The sequence below is a fragment of the Condylura cristata genome, unplaced genomic scaffold, assembly GCF_000260355.1.
Source record: "Condylura cristata isolate star-nosed mole 26May11 unplaced genomic scaffold, ConCri1.0 scaffold00004, whole genome shotgun sequence".
Lineage (NCBI taxonomy): Eukaryota > Metazoa > Chordata > Mammalia > Eulipotyphla > Talpidae > Condylura > Condylura cristata.
The window spans coordinates 50,223,714-50,240,991 of NW_004567105.1; the positions used below are offsets into that span (position 1 = coordinate 50,223,714).

The 17,278-nt window shown below is 45.4% G+C and overlaps 1 protein-coding gene across 2 annotated transcripts in view; it reads left to right on the forward strand.

The window, feature by feature from the left end:
- The window catches only part of ADAMTS9 (ADAM metallopeptidase with thrombospondin type 1 motif, 9), a 162,660-nt gene that overhangs the window by 131,230 nt on the left and 14,152 nt on the right, over positions 1–17,278 (forward strand). For both annotated transcript variants that reach the window (XM_004676000.2, XM_004676001.2), the window contains 7 exons: positions 7,715–7,888; positions 10,723–10,917; positions 11,868–12,000; positions 12,220–12,314; positions 12,429–12,523; positions 12,616–12,749; positions 14,490–14,581. In XM_004676000.2, the coding sequence (XP_004676057.1) occupies positions 7,715–7,888; positions 10,723–10,917; positions 11,868–12,000; positions 12,220–12,314; positions 12,429–12,523; positions 12,616–12,749; positions 14,490–14,581 (918 nt within the window). The remainder of the gene's footprint in view (positions 1–7,714; positions 7,889–10,722; positions 10,918–11,867; positions 12,001–12,219; positions 12,315–12,428; positions 12,524–12,615; positions 12,750–14,489; positions 14,582–17,278) is intronic.

Sequence of the window (17,278 nt, forward strand, 5' to 3'; positions counted from 1 at the left end):
CCTAGGAGTGGGATTGCTGGGTCGTAGGGAAGCTCCATGTTTAGCAGTTTGAGGAACCTCCAAACAGTTTTCCATAGTGGTTGTACTAGTTTCCAGCTTTGTGACTTTTTATGCTCTAGAAACACTATGTTGTAAACTAAAGACCATTGATGGTGTGGCTCTACAGGATGTCTCTGGGCTCTGGTGAGCTCTTCTGAACAATGGAATTATATGGCAGACTTTGCTGAAGGGCACTGTGAGGATTAAAGTGAGATTAGGGGAGATGTTCAGCATCCAGCACATATTAGGGCTCTACAGTTGCCACTTCTCTTCAGCAAAGAGGCCCGCGCTACCCAGCGATTCAGAGCAGCCTGGGTATCATAGGGCCAGGCTTTTACTATCACCCACCAACTTTAAGGGTGTTATTTGGCCTTGTGGTGCTTGTTTTACTCACTTTAGAATTCTAATGCTCATGAGGCTGTTTGAGGGGGAAAAAAACCTTTTAATTCTTTAGAAAATCATTTTCCTAAAGGATTTATGCATCAATAGTATTATACTCTGACATTAAATTACAAAAGCTACAGAGGTCTTTCTATCAAATATGAATTAGGTGTGGGGAATAGCTCTCTCACATTAAGGAATGAATCATCCAGGTCTTACAAATGTTATTTTTTTAAAAAATTAACATTTCCTCAGAGCCCTTTCTTCCCTCTGCCTTTGTATCACAGAAGGCTGCCCCTCTCTTTCCCTCACTTCAGTCACTTTTACCATCTTTCAGTCCTCCACCAAGATACCACTTCCTGTCAGATGCCCATGCTGACCACTAATGACTGAGTCAGGACTCTCCTCCCAGCTCTCATGGTACCTAGGAAACACTCAGCATTGGCACTTAGCACTCTGAATGCTTATTGCCTATTTTGTCTCTTTTATCATAGAGCTTGCTCACCAGTTCTCCCCAGCATTTAACAGAGGCCTTAGAGCATAAAAGACACATGTTGTAGGAAAGAAGGTGCAAAGGAATGGAAGGTCAAAACGATAGAAGGAAGGAATGAATGAAAAAGAAGGAGGGTAGATATAGGAGGGAGGGATGGAGAAGGAAGGAAATTAGAAAACAATGTGACCAAATATGCTCTTTCTTCTTCAGCTCTTTGTTATCATAATAGTCTAAAATCTCTTAGCGTAAGTAAGCACACTGTTCTCCTTGTAAGAAGAGCTGTTTTGTTTATTTATTTGCTTGTTTGTTGGTTGGTTTTTCTTATGTCACCACAGACAAGCTGTGCTTAGATGTGTCTGCCTTTGCAAAACTGCCCAGACCATGGCTACGCTAATGTATGTTTGGATCTGAGCTCAAGCATAGAATGATTCCTAAGTTCATCCCTTTAGCACAGAAAGTCAGAAATGGGCAGCAGGTTTCTGGTCAGTTGGTTGCAAGGATGTTATAAATTTACAGTAGAGAGCCATCTGGATTTGATGTGTGTGAGGGCCAGATAGTAATGTGTTATTACTTGTTCCAGCATTCATTCCCAGTCAACACATGAAATGAACTAAACTGCTAAGTGCCAGGCACTAGGCATTTGGGATGCCATGGAGAATAGGGAATGCTGTGGTGGGAGTGACTGCCCAGCAAGAGAGACAGACCATCAAGTCACAGACACAGTCTGTGAAATTGCTGTTTGTGTAAAGTGCCAGGAGGAAGAACCATATGCCGAGGCAGAGAGGATGACCAGGCCTCACCTTCTCAAAGGTGGTGAGGTGAAGGGCAATCAAAGGTCATTCCAGGTAGAAGGAAGATAGAGCCCAGTGTGTTTGTTGTCAGAAGCACAATATGGTTGGGGGCAGGGTGAGTGAAGGGAGTGGAGGGCTGACACGAGGTGGCAGCAAGGCCCCCACCGGCCAGGGCAAGGGTTTGGATTTTCTCCTAAGTTGTGTGGGAAGTTTCCAGGTTCCTTCAGGATCTGGTCTCTGTCCACCTTCTGGAATCCTCATCCCACATTAAACATGCTAACACCCTTAAACTGCCATAGTTATTTTCCTGCCCACCTCCCCACAACATGCTTCTCTAGCCTCCATGTGAGGAGAGCCACTCCCGGCCACTTCGTCCCTCCTTGCCTAGTTAATACTCTCCTCCTTTGCTTCTATTACTCATCTACCTTTACCAGGGCACCCCCTTTTCTTCATGGTGGGAATTCTTCTGGCTCTCCCTTCCTGTACTCTTCCAGAAGCCCCGGAGCCATCTTACTCCGTCACACAGAGAGTGTGGCTGTCTGCCCTGACCCATGAAGCATGAGACTCCATGCTGAGGGAGCAGCCACTGCTGTCTTAAGAGGGAGAGAGGGTGAATAGGGAGAAGCCAGGCGTGGGCCACAGCCCCGCCCCAGAAGGGGGCCCACTGAATGTAGTAGTTGATTGAGTGAATGACTTTAGCATTATGCCTGCCATGGGGGGTGGGGGGGGTACAAGGGGCTGTCCTGTGCTGTGTAGGGGCAGAGGACCATGAATGTGTCCCTGGGCCTGCTTGGTTAGAAGTTACCCTGGGGTCTGCCTTTTCCATCACAGATGTACTTTTCTTGAATAAAAATGTCCAATTCTACATACCTGACTGAAAATGAACTTGGAGAATAGAACCCATTACTTAAGCTGCTCTTTCTGTTTTTAATATTATATATATATTTTTTACATCATTCTTCATTTTGTGCATTTTTTTCATCTCAGTTGTAATCCCCATGGGCTTCCCAGCACCAATTCACCTGTGTGCCATCACCACAGTCCAGTGCACTCTTCCCACCCCAATTCCGATCCCATTGCCCTTCCTACCCCCATAAAATATCTCTGGGTTATAGTTGTTCAGTGTTTTCATTTTTACTCTATTGTATTTGTTTCTCTCTCTCTTTTCTTTTCTTCCTGATCCCTTATGCTCCTGCTATAAGTATAACCATCTGGTTTATTTTTTTTTCTATCTGGCTTATTTCACTAAGCATGATCCTCCCTTCCAGCTCCATCCATGTTGCTGCAAAAGGCATGAGTTTATCTTTGTGATTGCTGAGTAGTATTCCATTGTGTGTTAAGCTGCTTTTGTTGTTGTTGTTGATGTTGTTTGTTTGTTTAATTGAAAGTAATGTGAGAGAAAATGACTTGTAATGATCATCCCTTAGAGACAGCCTGTACGGAGCACACAGAACCCACACAGAGCACTGAGGCTGCCCATTCATTCTGTTCCCTGTCTGCCCACACACAGCCCACAATGGTGGCTGGGCACTCAAGGCACCATGATGGGCTTCTCTCATCATGGAGAAAACTGACAGCCTTTAAAGTTAGAGCACGTAAATCAGAAGTGATTTTTCTCTCCCTACCCCAAGCTGGTTTGATTATATACCCCCCCAAAAAATAGTGCAAAGCAGCTCAATTACAGTTTTCAAAGGAAAGTAAGTTCTATCCCATTGCATTAAATGCCTGCTTTATAGGTGATGACCCTGTGGCTAACCTACCTGACTACTAAAAACAGTGCTTTGAAAGCTTATTTTAGCTTCTTCTCACCCTTGAATTTGGAGGTTATTTTGTGATTATTTGCTTTCTGAATTATAGCATGTACGGAAATATAAGAAGGCTGGGGGTGTGTGACTTATACTTGCTAGATTTTTTTTTTTTCCTTAGAAGCTGTAAGGAAATTTTAGAAGTTAAAATGAAGCTAGTTGAACTTTACAGCTGTTTTTCAGAATTTTCTAGATCATATTCCTGGGCAGAGGAAAGAGTCATAAATCCCAGAGACATAGAGGAAATGATAAAATCCTATGGCATGGGCTGGGTTTGTTTTCTGGTTATCCAGCCCCATAGTCTCATTAGGATTTAGGACTCAGCTACTATTGACTAATTCCAGAACATTGGGCAAGTCATTTATTTACTTAGCTTAACTTTCTTAAAAGTTGTTTTCAAGATATGATTTCCCAGCTCCTTTTTCCGCCATTGGCAAAGTAGTTTTTATGGTAGTTAACCATTCTTGAAGACTGAGAGAGAAACAGGCAGAAAGCACAAAGTATTTTAGGGTTCTTGCATTTCTCCTCTAAACTGTTACTTATTGACACAGTTGAAAGCCCTTGGGCTTAGTGAAATTAAGAGAGGACACTGGAAGGTTGAGTCCAGGTTTTAGCTTCTCAATAATCATTATCTTTTCTAAGTCACCTAAATCCTGTTTTTCTAAGGAATTACTTTTCTGTGGGAGGTTAAATATTTCTTCTGTATACAGTGACACATCACTGATTAGCCGTTAATTTTGTTTCTTTTTGTGTTTTAACATTAAGCAGCACCCTAACTCACTTGACACATTTTTTTTAAAGATTTATTTATTTATGCATTCAGAACTGGGGTACAAGCCAGAGGTGCAGTGGTGGTGAGAGGATTCACCAGGGACAGAGTGGAGAGCAGAACAGGCAGATCGTCGAAGTACACTGCTGAGGGGATCAGCAGGCAGGTCAGGAAAGGTCTGCAGCACCATGTGGGTCACCTCTAGGTAGGGATCGAACTCATGCGGAAGTGGCTTTAGCTTCTTAGTGCTGTGCTTTAACCCACTGTGCCACCAGGGAGGGCCAACACAATTTTTTAATGAAGAAACAAAAGCATGACTTCACAGGGGAACAGAAACCCCCGAAATCACTGACTTACCTAGGGACCCAGGCACAGGCAGCCTCCTGAACTAGTTTGAATTGATTTCCAACCCTGTGTTCGCCTCTTTGTGCTTTCAACACGTGTTTGCACCCTAGAAAATTTGCAAATGACCCCCTATTCTAGATATTGAAGTTTGCTTCCAGGCATAAGAAATACTCAGTTCAGCTTGCAGATGACATACAGCATGGTGCTTCTGCTCCTAGAAGAACAAAGTGGCAAAAAAAAAAAAAAAAAAAAAGCACCAGGCACACCAGGAAAGCTAGCATTTCCAGTCAGGGGTGGACCAAAAAGCAATGAAGTCAAATGTGTAGCTGCCTTGTCATAGCAGCTCTACCATAGTCCCCAAACAATGCAAATATCTCCAGGGTCCAGCAACATCTGAATTAACAAAATGTGGCCTGTCTGTACAGTGGACCCGTTCAGCCATGAAAAGGAATGAAATACTAGTCCATTCTGCTATCTGGATGCACCTTGGAATTCAGGCTTCATGGAAGAAGTCAGTCTCACAAGGTCACATACTGGGTGATTCCACTTTCATGAACTGCCCAGAATAGGTTCATCCAAAGAGGCAGGAAACGGATTGGTGGTTGCTGCAGGTTTGGGGGGGGGGGGAGATAGAAATGAGGAGTAGTGCTGAGTGGGTACAGAATTTTCCTATGGGATGATGACCGACTTCTGGAACTAGACCATGGGGGTGCTGGTACGTCACAGTGAATTAAACACGAATGCCATTGACTCATACACTTGACAGTGGTTAATATGGTGAATTTTGTCCAGTGTATATTTTACTACCGTTAAGTAGGTAGGTAGAGCACATCAGGAAAGACATTTCTGAGTCAAGCCTGCACTGAAGTAGGCTTTGGAGCAAGGCAGGTCATAAAAGGAAGGAGGCGGCCCTCCCTGGTGGCGCAGCGGGTTAAAGCACAGCACTGAGAATCTAAAGCCGCTTCCGCATGAGTTCAAACCCCGCCTGCCCCGGAGGAGACCACATGGTGAGCCAGACCTCTCCTGGCCCGCCCGCTGCTCCCCTCAGCAGTGTACTTCGTCGATCTGCCTGTTCTGCTCCCCACTCTGTCTCTGATGAATCCTCTCAATGCCCCTGAGCCTCTGGCCTGTTCCCCAGTTCTGTATGCACAAATAAATAAATCTTTTAAAAAAAAAAAAGGAAGGAGGCATGTGCTCTAACGAGATGGGGGCCCATAGCCCTCCCTAAAGAGACCTTTAGAGGACAAATTGTAGATGAAATATGTGGGTAACAGCAGCATCCACTCACAGTAGCTAGAGAAGCCTCAAAGGCAAGACAGGTTGGAGCATGGAGAACACAGGATCCATCTTCGGCACAGGGCTGGGGGCGCTCACCAAGGCATTCCAGAGCAGCTGAATCTGGGAATACTGGATGGCACACAGACTTTAGGCAGCAGGGGCTTTGGGAAGCCTTTTGCCACACAGATAACTATGGTAGAACAATGTGGGGCTCGCTGTGGGTTTAAGCCAAAAAGGCAGTCATTTGTAGACAGCGTAGAAATGAATAAAACATACCATGGACTCTGTTTCATTCATTTGTTTTAATGGCAATAAGAGTATCTCTCCCCTCTCCCTCACAAAGAGATGCACAGCCTGGGACAAGTCACTTAGGCTCTCGAAATTCTAGTTTTGTCATCTGAAAAATGACAATTATGGTATCTGTGAAATCTCACTACTGATCTGTTTTCTTCTTTTTTAAAAAAAAATTTATATATGCTTACAGAAATGGGGTACAAGCCAGAGGTGTGATGGGTGAGAGCATTTACCAGCGACAGAGTAGAGAGCAAAACGGGCAGATGTACTGAAATACATTGCTGAGGGGAACAGTGGGCAGGTCTAGAGAGGTCTGCTCTACCATGTGGGTCAGCTCACTGGCTGGGGATCAAACTTGTGCTGCAGTGGCTTCAGAGAGCTTCATAGCGTGAAGCTCTAACCTGTTGCGCCACCAGGGAGAGCCCATGTTTAATTCTTTAATGCCTACCTTTGCCTCTAAAACATAGCTCCTCTGGAAGAGCTGGAACTGAGCCCTTCATGTCCCCTCTTGTCCATCAGGGACCTGCCATGGGACCTGATGCCTATTTGGGGAATAGAGGATGAGAGCAGTCCACTCTAGAGAAGAAAAGGCACAGGAAGGCTCTGCAAGTCCCAGGCCAGACATTTCTAGTGAGAAAGGAAACATGTCTGTTACGTTTCCCTGGAATATTCAGCCATGACAAGAGGCTGGAATCACAGAGATCCTTTAGTTCCTTGTGATAGGAAGAAAAGAGCAATGTGAAAACAATGATTTCCCAGGCGCTTGAGGAAGTCAGTCCAGTCTGATAACCATCCAGCTGTACATTTTGAAGATTCATTGTTTGGAAGGGTGTTTGAAGTAAACAGGCTGTAAGGTCCTTTCAGAAGCTGAAACCCAATCATTCCCCTCCTACTCTGCCATTGACAGAGCTGCTCACTGCATGATGAATGCCAAGGGCAAGGTGGGTAGGTCGCTGGGATAAAATAACAAATCCAGGCTCTCCCTGGTGGCGCAACAGGTTAAAGCACCACATTATGAAGCTCCCTGAAGCCTCTGCAGCACGAGTTCAATCCCCTGCCAGGGAGTTGATCCACATGGCTCAGCAAATCTCTCCTGACCCACCCACTGATGAAGCAGTGTGCTTCATCAGTCAGCCTGTTTTGCTCCCCACTCTGTCTCTGATGAATCCTCTCACTGCCCCTGCACCTCTGGCCTGTACCCCAGTTCTGTATGCATAAATAAATAAATCTTTAAAAAAATAAATACCAAATCCTCTGACAATTCCTGTCCTCAGGGGTCTCCCAGTTTTAAAGGGGAGAGAGAAAGAAGGAAACAGAGTAACTATAATAACAGAATGTGTTATATCTAATAACATATATAATAATATGTTGTAATGCAATGATATATTCATATAGTACCTCTAATATATAGTAATAATAATAATATATGTTAATATGGTAATACATCGTATATATCACAGGGTGCAATATGTCACCTGTTGTCTTTCATATCCACACCAGTGTGGTTTATCTCTCACAGTGCACCAAGACTTGTGGCGAAGGATCCAGGTACCGCAAGGTGGTGTGTGTGGATGAGGACAAAGGTAGCGAGGTTCACGGCATGCACTGCGACTTGAGCCAGCGGCCTGCAGACCGTGAGAGCTGCAGTTTACAGCCCTGCGAGTACATCTGGATCACAGGAGAATGGTCAGAGGTACCGACTGGGGCTTTGGTCACTCTTTTCAGGGAGCAATGGTCTGAGGGCAACAGACTAACGAGGGCAGGAATGTGCGAGGCCTGGACTCACCTGCTGGTTCTGCCATTGTGAGTTGTGGGTTTCTGATAAGTGCAGCCTTCCTGAACCAGAGTCCCATGTGTGCAGGTCAGGAGAGCTGCTTGAGATGTCACTGAGCCCCTGTCAGCTCTACAGTCTGTTTCATCTTGATGTCCTAATGTTATAAGGAAGGAATTAGTAGAGTCTGCGTTTTCATAGTGAGTAGAGTCTGCATTTCAGATGATGTCTGCCAAAGCCTGAAGAAAGTTAGGTATAAGAAAATAGCTTTGTGGCAAGGAGACAATAGAGGAGGGTGAAGACTATGGCAAACTAGCCCGTGATATGTAGAGGAAGCAGGCTCATTTACTGAGGCCGTGCAGAACTATGGGTCCAGTGTTACCAAACTTATGTTTTCAACAGGACAAAAATCTGGACTTGTGAGATCTGTTAATTTTAAAGAGTGGGCTTAATTTTTTTGGTTTAAAACATTATATGGGCAAACCAAACACACGGTTCAGAAATAAGTTAATTTATTTAACAACCTCTGATCCCAAGGAACAAAACAAATGTCTATTTTTTTCTGATCTCTTCCTGAAGACAGTGCCTCTCGAGACACTTTTTATTATAATAAACCAACGTAGTAATTGCATATTATTCTCAAACCTTGTATCTTACTCAAATACTGAAAGACCTGTCACATTGAAACCAAACATCAAAATACCCACTTAAAAGAAATTTAGCTTCATTTCAGCAAAGGCTCTTGCTATCACTAGGGTCTCTTCAGAGTTTGACAGGGCATCAATTTCAGCTTTGAATGGGATAAATATTTACATTTAGATGATATATGTGTTGTATGTTGAGTTGTTTCTGCAGGAACACACTTCTCAAGGCTATCTGAGCTGTCTCTGAGCTCCCCCAACCTGAACTGAGAAGGCCTGGACCAGAAGGGAAATAGGGTTCTGTCACCCCCAACTGATGCATGAATTTCCCTGCTTGGGGAAATGCCCTGACTTGGGCCCAAAGTGTACCACTAATGCAGGGAGACCACGTTCTTCTTTTGCCATTGTTTTGCTACTTAGAAAAGTACCCTCACCCATGATGAAATAAGCATGGGACAGCAGGGCATGAGGAGTCACAGTGACAGCCTCCCCCTCCTCAGGATTGAGCCTGCCACACTCAAAAATAGTACAGAGTGGATTAAGGCGCCAACATTTTCATGATGCATTTGATAGCTGCATCATGAGAGCATATTCTTTTTAGCTTCTTCGCAGAGGGAGAGGCCTTGGAATAAACTCTGCTCATATTTAGGGCTCAGTTCCATCAGTAAATGCCCAGCTCTCACTGTATTCCCCAACACAAATGCTTTTATTCCTGGTGGCGGGATTAAAAGAACTCAGCTCTGTCCTTGTCAGGTAACTAGCCTGGTTTGAATTAGTTCAGACTGAAGTCAGTGCACGCAGGCGCTAGGTTAAATACTCTGAAATCCCCACCCCTGGGACAGACAGCATTTGTTGGCCATCTGTCCACACCTGAAGCACTCTGGGCTCGCCTCACACCCCTGGCCCAGTGTCAACTGGGTCTCCAAGCATTTGAACATCAGCAGCCAAAGGAAGAACTGTCAAGGAGCGTTTCCAGTTCTGCAGCCAGCTGGAAAGGCGGCTGTGCATGCCTCTGGCGGTGCTTGCGTCCGCCACCCCCTGCCTACTGCCTTGGGAGCTCTGGGAGGAGACTTCCCCACGGAGGAATTGCAGGAGGGGATTAAACCATCTGGTTTAAAGCAACAGCTCAGGTGACATTATAGCCTTTAATAGGCATTGAGAATGAACAGAAGCTGTGTTCCCAGCAAGAACGTAACGCACTGTTTCTGGGGATGCCTGCTGCCTGCACCCCAAAAGAACCTCTGGCTTAGGGAATCTGATGCTCTACCTTACTTTTATGTAGCAATGTCATAGGAAATGGCCAGTTATTTGATGACATTACCTTTTAAAAATCACCAAAAGTAAATTCATTGTAACTCAGTTGGATGTTTAAAATGTTAAATAAATATTAAGGAGGTTGAATGTGTTGTGAAATCTTCTAAGTAGCCAGTTAAATGTCTCACCCCAAAAGGAAGCTGGGACACTAGTAAGATATTTGGCTTTTCTCCTTTTCTGTATTGTTTGAATATTTTTGTAATACTATGTAATGATGGGGAAAGGGTTGAAAGCCTGGGGGTTGCAGGGAGAAAGAGAGAAGCAGAAAGTTGAAATAGGTCAATAGCCAGAAGGAGAGGAGAGAAGGAAGTAAGTGGAGGGCAGATGAGAGATGGGAAAGCAAACCTCAGAGAGTAGGGAAGGACTGTCCTGGGTCCTCGCTTGGCTAAGACCTCAGATTTCACACTCACCCAGCTTGCTCACGACTCTGCTGTGGTCACTGTATGTTTAGAAATGCATGATTTGTCAGCCAGTGAGTCTGACTGTGCTTGCTGTCCGTTGGACTTGCAACAGCTAGAGCATCACCTCAGTCCCCACTTAAAGCCCAGAGAGGCGCCCCCAACCCGGGAAGAAGTCATGGAAGCCCTGCCGCCAGGAAGGCATCAGTCACAGAGGGTTCAGGTCTCCAGCTCTCTGGGGCCATTGCTTGAATTGCATAAACAAGCTAATGAAGTGAGCCCTCTGCAGCACTACTAGCGGGTCAGCACTGGCTGTGGAAGTCAGGGGCTTGTGTGGGCTGCCCTCCCGCCCCTCCCCCTCCCAGGGAGCGCTGCAACCTGCTCTCACCCCCTTCCTTCTCAGTGCTCGGTGACCTGTGGAAAGGGCTACAAACAAAGGCTGGTCTCCTGCAGCGAGATTTACACTGGGAAGGAGAATTATGAGTACAGCTACCAAACCACCATCAACTGCCCCGGCACACAGCCCCCCAGCATCCACCCCTGCTACCTGAGGGAGTGCCCCGTCTCGGCTACCTGGAGAGTTGGCAACTGGGGGAGTGTAAGTAGACAATTGTGTTACCATTAGGAAAACTGTGGAACATCGAACCTGGTTTTAACCACATCCTGCCTGACCTATCCTAAGCAGTTCTCCTTCTCAGAAACACCCTGGTGAGGAGCAGGAATTAGCCTCTTCAAATGGGATCATGGGAAAAGAAGGACTGTCTTCGGGTTTGCCGTGGGGTGTGAAACAGGCAGCCTCTTTTGCTGAATGCTCTTCAGCAGTTATATCACCTTGAACTTGGTACAAAACCTTACGTTTCCTCATCTATAAAGTAGGTGATTGTGACGATGAGATGACTTGATACATAAAAGCACTCAGGTTACCGTATTTACCACATTTCTTTTTAAAAAGCACTTAGAAGTCTGTCTGGCCTTAATGAATAAAGGTTATAGGCGTTAGTTGTTGGGGTTTCTATTGCTGTTCTAGCCCTGTTTCTGCAATACCTTGGGGGCATTAGAACTAGTAAGAAGAGTTTAGATTAGATTGGGACCACCCCAGATAATTGCCACAGCCCCCTGGCCCCTGACAACTGTGAGGTCGTTCAGTGTTCCAAAACGATCAGTTGACTGTGATGAGGATTTGAATCCTGATGCCAGCATCTCCTTGAAGAGGTTTTTAGTATTTGAGCCCCAATTTTTGTCCTATAAAAAAGAATGAAATATTATTGTCTCATAGGGCTATTAGGTGGCTTAAATGAGAAAATTCTGTACATGTGCATGTGTGTGTGTGTGTACATGCACATACATATATGGGCAGGTGTGTATGTATAACTGCCCCAGTGCGTGAGTAAAACTTAGCATGAGACTGGTCCTTGGCGCCAGCTCTTCATGCTCAGCAGCAAAGGGTATAAAAGGCCCCTGTGTGTGCCAGCGGACTTGAAGTGCCCCACCCCGGGAAGACCATGCCGGTGAGTTCCATTGCCACACCCCACTCTGGTCTGCTTGCAGTGCTCAGTCTCCTGTGGCGTTGGAGTGATGCACAGGTCTGTGCAGTGTTTAACCAACGAGGACCAGCCCAGCCAATTATGCCCTGCTGATTTGAAGCCAGAAGAAAGAAAAACCTGCCATAATGTCTATAACTGTAAGTCAGCCAACTGAAGCCCTCTTTCTGGATGGAGCATGAGGAATGGGGCTTCTCTCTTCGTTTCTGTGCCTGCCCTTTTTATTAAGATGGTATCTGTTTCTTGACCATTACACTATTTGCTAAAAGTTCTGCATGAGCAGAGTGGTTCAGCCCATCGACAAACATTGCATGTCTTGGGGCCTCTCTTACCCCATTTTTGCATTTCACCTTTCCCAGGTGAGTTACCCCAGAACTGCAAGGAAGTCAAAAGACTGAAAGGTGCCAGTGAAGATGGCGAATATTTCCTGACCATCAGAGGAAAGCTTCTGAAGGTGAACATGGGTCACCAGTCATCATTTCTAGAATGTTTATATCGGATGTGACACTTGCTTTCAGTGTCTTGTTTCTGAGTCCCTCTTGTGCATTATTTCTGGTCTGTCTTGCAGATATTCTGTGCAGGCATGCAGTCTGACCACCCCAAGGAGTACATGACCCTGGTCCATGGTGACTTAGAGAATTTCTCCGAAGTCTATGGGCACAGGTAGGAGAACTCAAGCTCAGGAGAGCCCAGCATTCTGGGGGTCCTTGGAAATGCCATCCCATCCTTACCAGAACATTCTCTCTGGATTGTAGGTTGCACAATCCAACAGAATGTCCCTACAATGGGAGCCGGCGTGATGACTGCCAGTGTCGGAAGGACTACACAGCCGCGGGGTTTTCTAGCTTCCAGAAAATCAGAATAGACCTGACCACCATGCAGATAATAAGTAAGTTCGGTGGAACAGCACATGGGGATATGCAAGTGGATCCTGAAAACTGTCAGGGTGAGGCCTTTGAGGTGGAAGGGAGTGACAGGAAGCTTTAATCCAGGCCTGGCTAAACCCAGGCAGGCAGGCAGGAGGCCTCACTGGTAAGCTAGGCTGCTCTTTGGTTCCCTTCTACACCCCCGGGACCTGGAGAGCACCCAGCACAGGGGTGAACAGCCTGCAGATGTGTGATGAATGAATAGGTGGAGTAGGTGGAGAAGTGGCAGTGTGGGAAGTCAGGGCAGCATCCCATAAATCTAACATTGGAACAGCCCATGAGGTCAAATGGGAATTTGCCAGGTACGGGCAACCTTGTGGAAAAGCAAAGGTGGCGGCAGATAGTTTAAGGTCGAAGAAATAGATACAAACCCTCAAAGCTAGGGACTCATGTGGCAACATTCACCCCCCACCCTATTCCCACCTGCACAGTGCACACATATACCCAGGGGTAAAGCTAATTTTGTCTGACTGTCGATTTACGGAAGAAAAATGGAGCACAGAATTACCTCTCCTCGACCAGCCTGCACATAGGCTGATTTCTACTCTGGCCAGCACTGCATTTTTGTTAGGGACATTAATCATAGGAGTGGTTAAGGACAGCTAAAACATCTAAACGCATTCCTGAATAGAGGAAAAGCAGAAATAATGAATAATTAATGTTTTCCTCATTAACATTGTACCCATAATAGTGCATCGCATTTCTCTGGAGGTCGATTCAACTTGATTTGTACCAAGATATTTTTAATTGCTTTCAGCTAGACTGAGGAGGCTAAAGGCAGCAGGTCTGTGGTTTCTTCACTGAGAAAAACAGCCCAGCCAAGTTAGACCTAGGGCTTCTGCTAGCTGACAGAGGTCTCTATCTTTGTAGAAGACAGCCTCAGATTTCCTTCCCACCAAGCACAGTTCACTGCAGAGAGGATTAAGGCCTTCTCTGCTGTTCCCCAAAGACAAGACAGAAAGGCTAAGAGCTGAGTGGAACTTCCAGCTCTGCCAGCCACAGCTTTTCAGGATTCTCAAATCTGCTCCCCTCAATCTACCTTCGCTGCTTATAGAGCTGGTCTCGGGAGCAATGGGGCCAGGGGGGAGGGGTGTTTAAACACACTAAAAACATGAGGATTGTTTTTATTGTTGTTGTTGTTTTTAAAACTTCACGTTAGCTCCAACTTGAGAAACTGCCATTAATGCTTTCAAGATGTGGGTTCTAATTGCTCCACATTTTGGCAATAATAGTGCCTAGGCCACTGGAGGACAGATGAAGCCTCAGGGAATAATTCCGAAGTAGCTGGAAATGCTCTTCTGGCTTATTTCCCCCCTCCTAAAACCTCTGAGGGAATATACCAGAGATTCACCATCATCCATTACATTCCACTTAAGCAAGGTTATTCGCATATTTGTTTATATAGGAATCGATTCCAAAGTCATCTTAAACCCCTTTTTGGCTCCCATGCTGTGAGGAGACAGTCCATGCTGATAAAACCCAGGGAACGAGGCTCTCGGAACCACAAGTAGAATGAGGAAAAAGCAAGCCCACATCTGGATCCATTTGCTTACTAATCATACTGTGGTTTTTCTCTCTCCCATTCCCTCTGATTATTTTTCTTACTGTTCTTCCCTTCCATCTTTCCAATATCCTGTCCCTTCCCTGCCCCTTTCTCCCACCCTCACCTTTCCTCTTCTTTTACCCCTCCTCCCTACCCACAGCCACTGATTTACAGTTTGCCAGGACAAGCGAAGGTCACCCCGTGCCCTTTGCCACAGCCGGGGACTGCTACAGCGCTGCCAAGTGCCCGCAGGTATGTGCCATGCCTCCCTGCCCAGCACCCGCAGGAGCCTGCCCCCAGGGCACCGTGGGCCGCCTCTGGTCCTGGGGTTGAGAACAGCTGCTGCTCTGGAAAGCGCCTTCTGTCTAGTGATTCCACCCCTGAGTGTGTTTCCTAAGGAAGTGACCGGCGCCACGCGCCGAAGTTCTACATTTAGCAGAATGCATCTATTGTAATAGTGAAAGTTTGGACACAGGATGTTGGATGACAAGGCCTTCAACAAATTACGAGGGTTTATGAAATGCATACTGTACAGCCAGCGAGTGCTGAGAAACGCTCAATGACTGACTCTTCAAGGGGGAAAAATAAGTCTCTTTGCAGCCTTTGCCAATTACCATGGTGTAAATATTCTCCCTGTGACTGATTTCAAGCTGTGGCCAAGACATCGCTAAATAGAAAATTGGGGCGAAAGGCACACAGATGGCTCTCAAAAGCTGCTTCAGCATACCACAGTCAGCCTTTAAAATTCTGAATATTGTAAGATGTAGAAGACGGCACTCCTACTTCAGTACCAAAAATGTGTGTCCAGTGTTCAGACCAAGAAGAGCGAAGATACGGTCTGCTGCACTGGCGGTAGCAGAACAGCCCAATGGCATCCTGCCCGCCCACGGCCCCACCGCCGCTCGGCGAGGCCTCGCCTCCTAAGAGGCGTGGCGAGTTCTCGCTTGCTTTCTGGAACATCCTGGAATAATCAGCCCCAGCTAACTTGACAAAGCAGGCGTCCGTCTTTCCAGGAAGCATCTACAATTAGAAGGCATGACAAACAAAATGAATTAAGTGATCCTGGACAGGAGACCAGAGCCTCACTTGTTTCTTTGGTTGACTTAAGGTCTTCACAAAGCTGTTTAAACCCTGTCAGGAACTTCCCACTTTGCCCATGAGCCCTCTAAATTCTGGGGATTGGGACCAGCTGATGTGTTGAGAATCTCAGGCCTTGTCTCCCCCAGGATGGATTTACACCCAATATCAGAGACCATCCAAAGACAAACACATCTGAATTTTCTTTTAACGAAGTGTTTTCTCAGCCTGGAGCTTTAGAAAGCATTGCTAAACATTTTCAAGAAGTGAAAAAGGAAACTCTCAGGGGAGAAAGAAAATAAACAAAGGACATAATGGTAAAAAGGGCCTGTCCTCCATTACCCAGGAATTGAAAACTTCAGTTGGTGACTTCAAACACCGACTTGGCATGGGATGCATTTAACAGCTAATAGATTGACCCCATCCTGCCTAGTTCAAATGTCTCAGGATTTTCTTGTTTCTATGTATTCATCTTTTGGGACCCTTAAGTAAATGAAAGCTAATTTGCATCCATTTATTGTTATAATTAGAAACAAATGAATCGATTTGCAAGCCCCTTCTCTGAAGCCATGGCTAAGTGAGAAATTCCACAGCCAAATATAATAGAAGCTAATGTGTGGATTTTTTTTCCCAGCCTGTTCTTCAAATTGCTTTGGGTACTTTTAGAATTTTATTTCTGAGAGTTATTGAGCACTGACTGTAGTGATAAAAGATGTGAGTCTTTCAAATTGTTTTCCAGGCAAAGGTCTGTAGGAAGTCTGATTGTAAAAGCTGCTTTAGAGCAGATGTCTCATCTGTTGACTTAATGATTGCACAGAAATCCTAGCAGAGGAGAACTTTGACAATCTGCTTGTTCCTCCTCATGCATTAATATTGCTTTTGAGATTTATGTATCCATATTGGTGGGTTGCCCAAGAGCCCTCAGCTGAAGATAGAGCCAGGTTCTATTTTTATCCTGAGTACATGGATAAAACATTGTAGTATGTACTCATTTCATGGTGCTGTTGTCTTCTTGGAAGTGATGACTTTTTTTAAGATTTATCTTTATTTATTTATGCATACAAGAGCTGGGGCACAGGCCGGAGGTGTGGGGGGATGAAGGGGTTGGGTAGTGAAAGGATTCACCAGAGAGAGTGGGGAACAAAACAGGTGGATCTCCTGAAATCTGCTGAGGAGAGCAGCTGGTGAGACAGGAGATATCTGCTGTGCCATGTAGCAATCCTTGGCCAGTGGGGAATTAAACTCATGCTGCAGTAGCTGGGGATAGCTTGAATGTGCTAATCTCTGCACCACCAGAGAGGCTGGGAAATGATGAGTTTAAGGGAAACAACATAAAATGAAAGCAGGTCTTGGAGTAATACCCTTTTGTAAAACATCGTTTCATTATAACATAGATGAGAAACAAAGAATCCCAGCTGTCCTTGTTCAAGGATCTGTTGTCCCTTCATGGAGGCCGGAATTAGTAGCACTTAATTGAGTGTTTACTATGCTGTGGCACTATGCCCAGCATTTCTAAATTAGCATAGCATTTAATCCCACCGGTTATCATAAATACACCTTTTTAGGGATGAGGAAACTGAGGTGTAGAGAAGTTGGTTCAAGCACAGCACAGTCAAGGTTGGATTTGACCCCAAGAATGTCAGACTCCAGATGCATGGTGGCAGATATGACTGAGTCTGTTTCCAAGCAAGATTTCTGCAACTTGAACTCTTCTCTGAACAGACAATAAAAGCTCTCAATCTAAGGCACATCTTTTTTTTTTTTTTTTTTTTTAAAAGATTCATTTATTTTTGAGTACTGAATTGGGGTACAGACTATAGGCTCAGGAGCGACGTATCAGGACACTGAGGCACCTAAGTTAAGTAGCAGGTT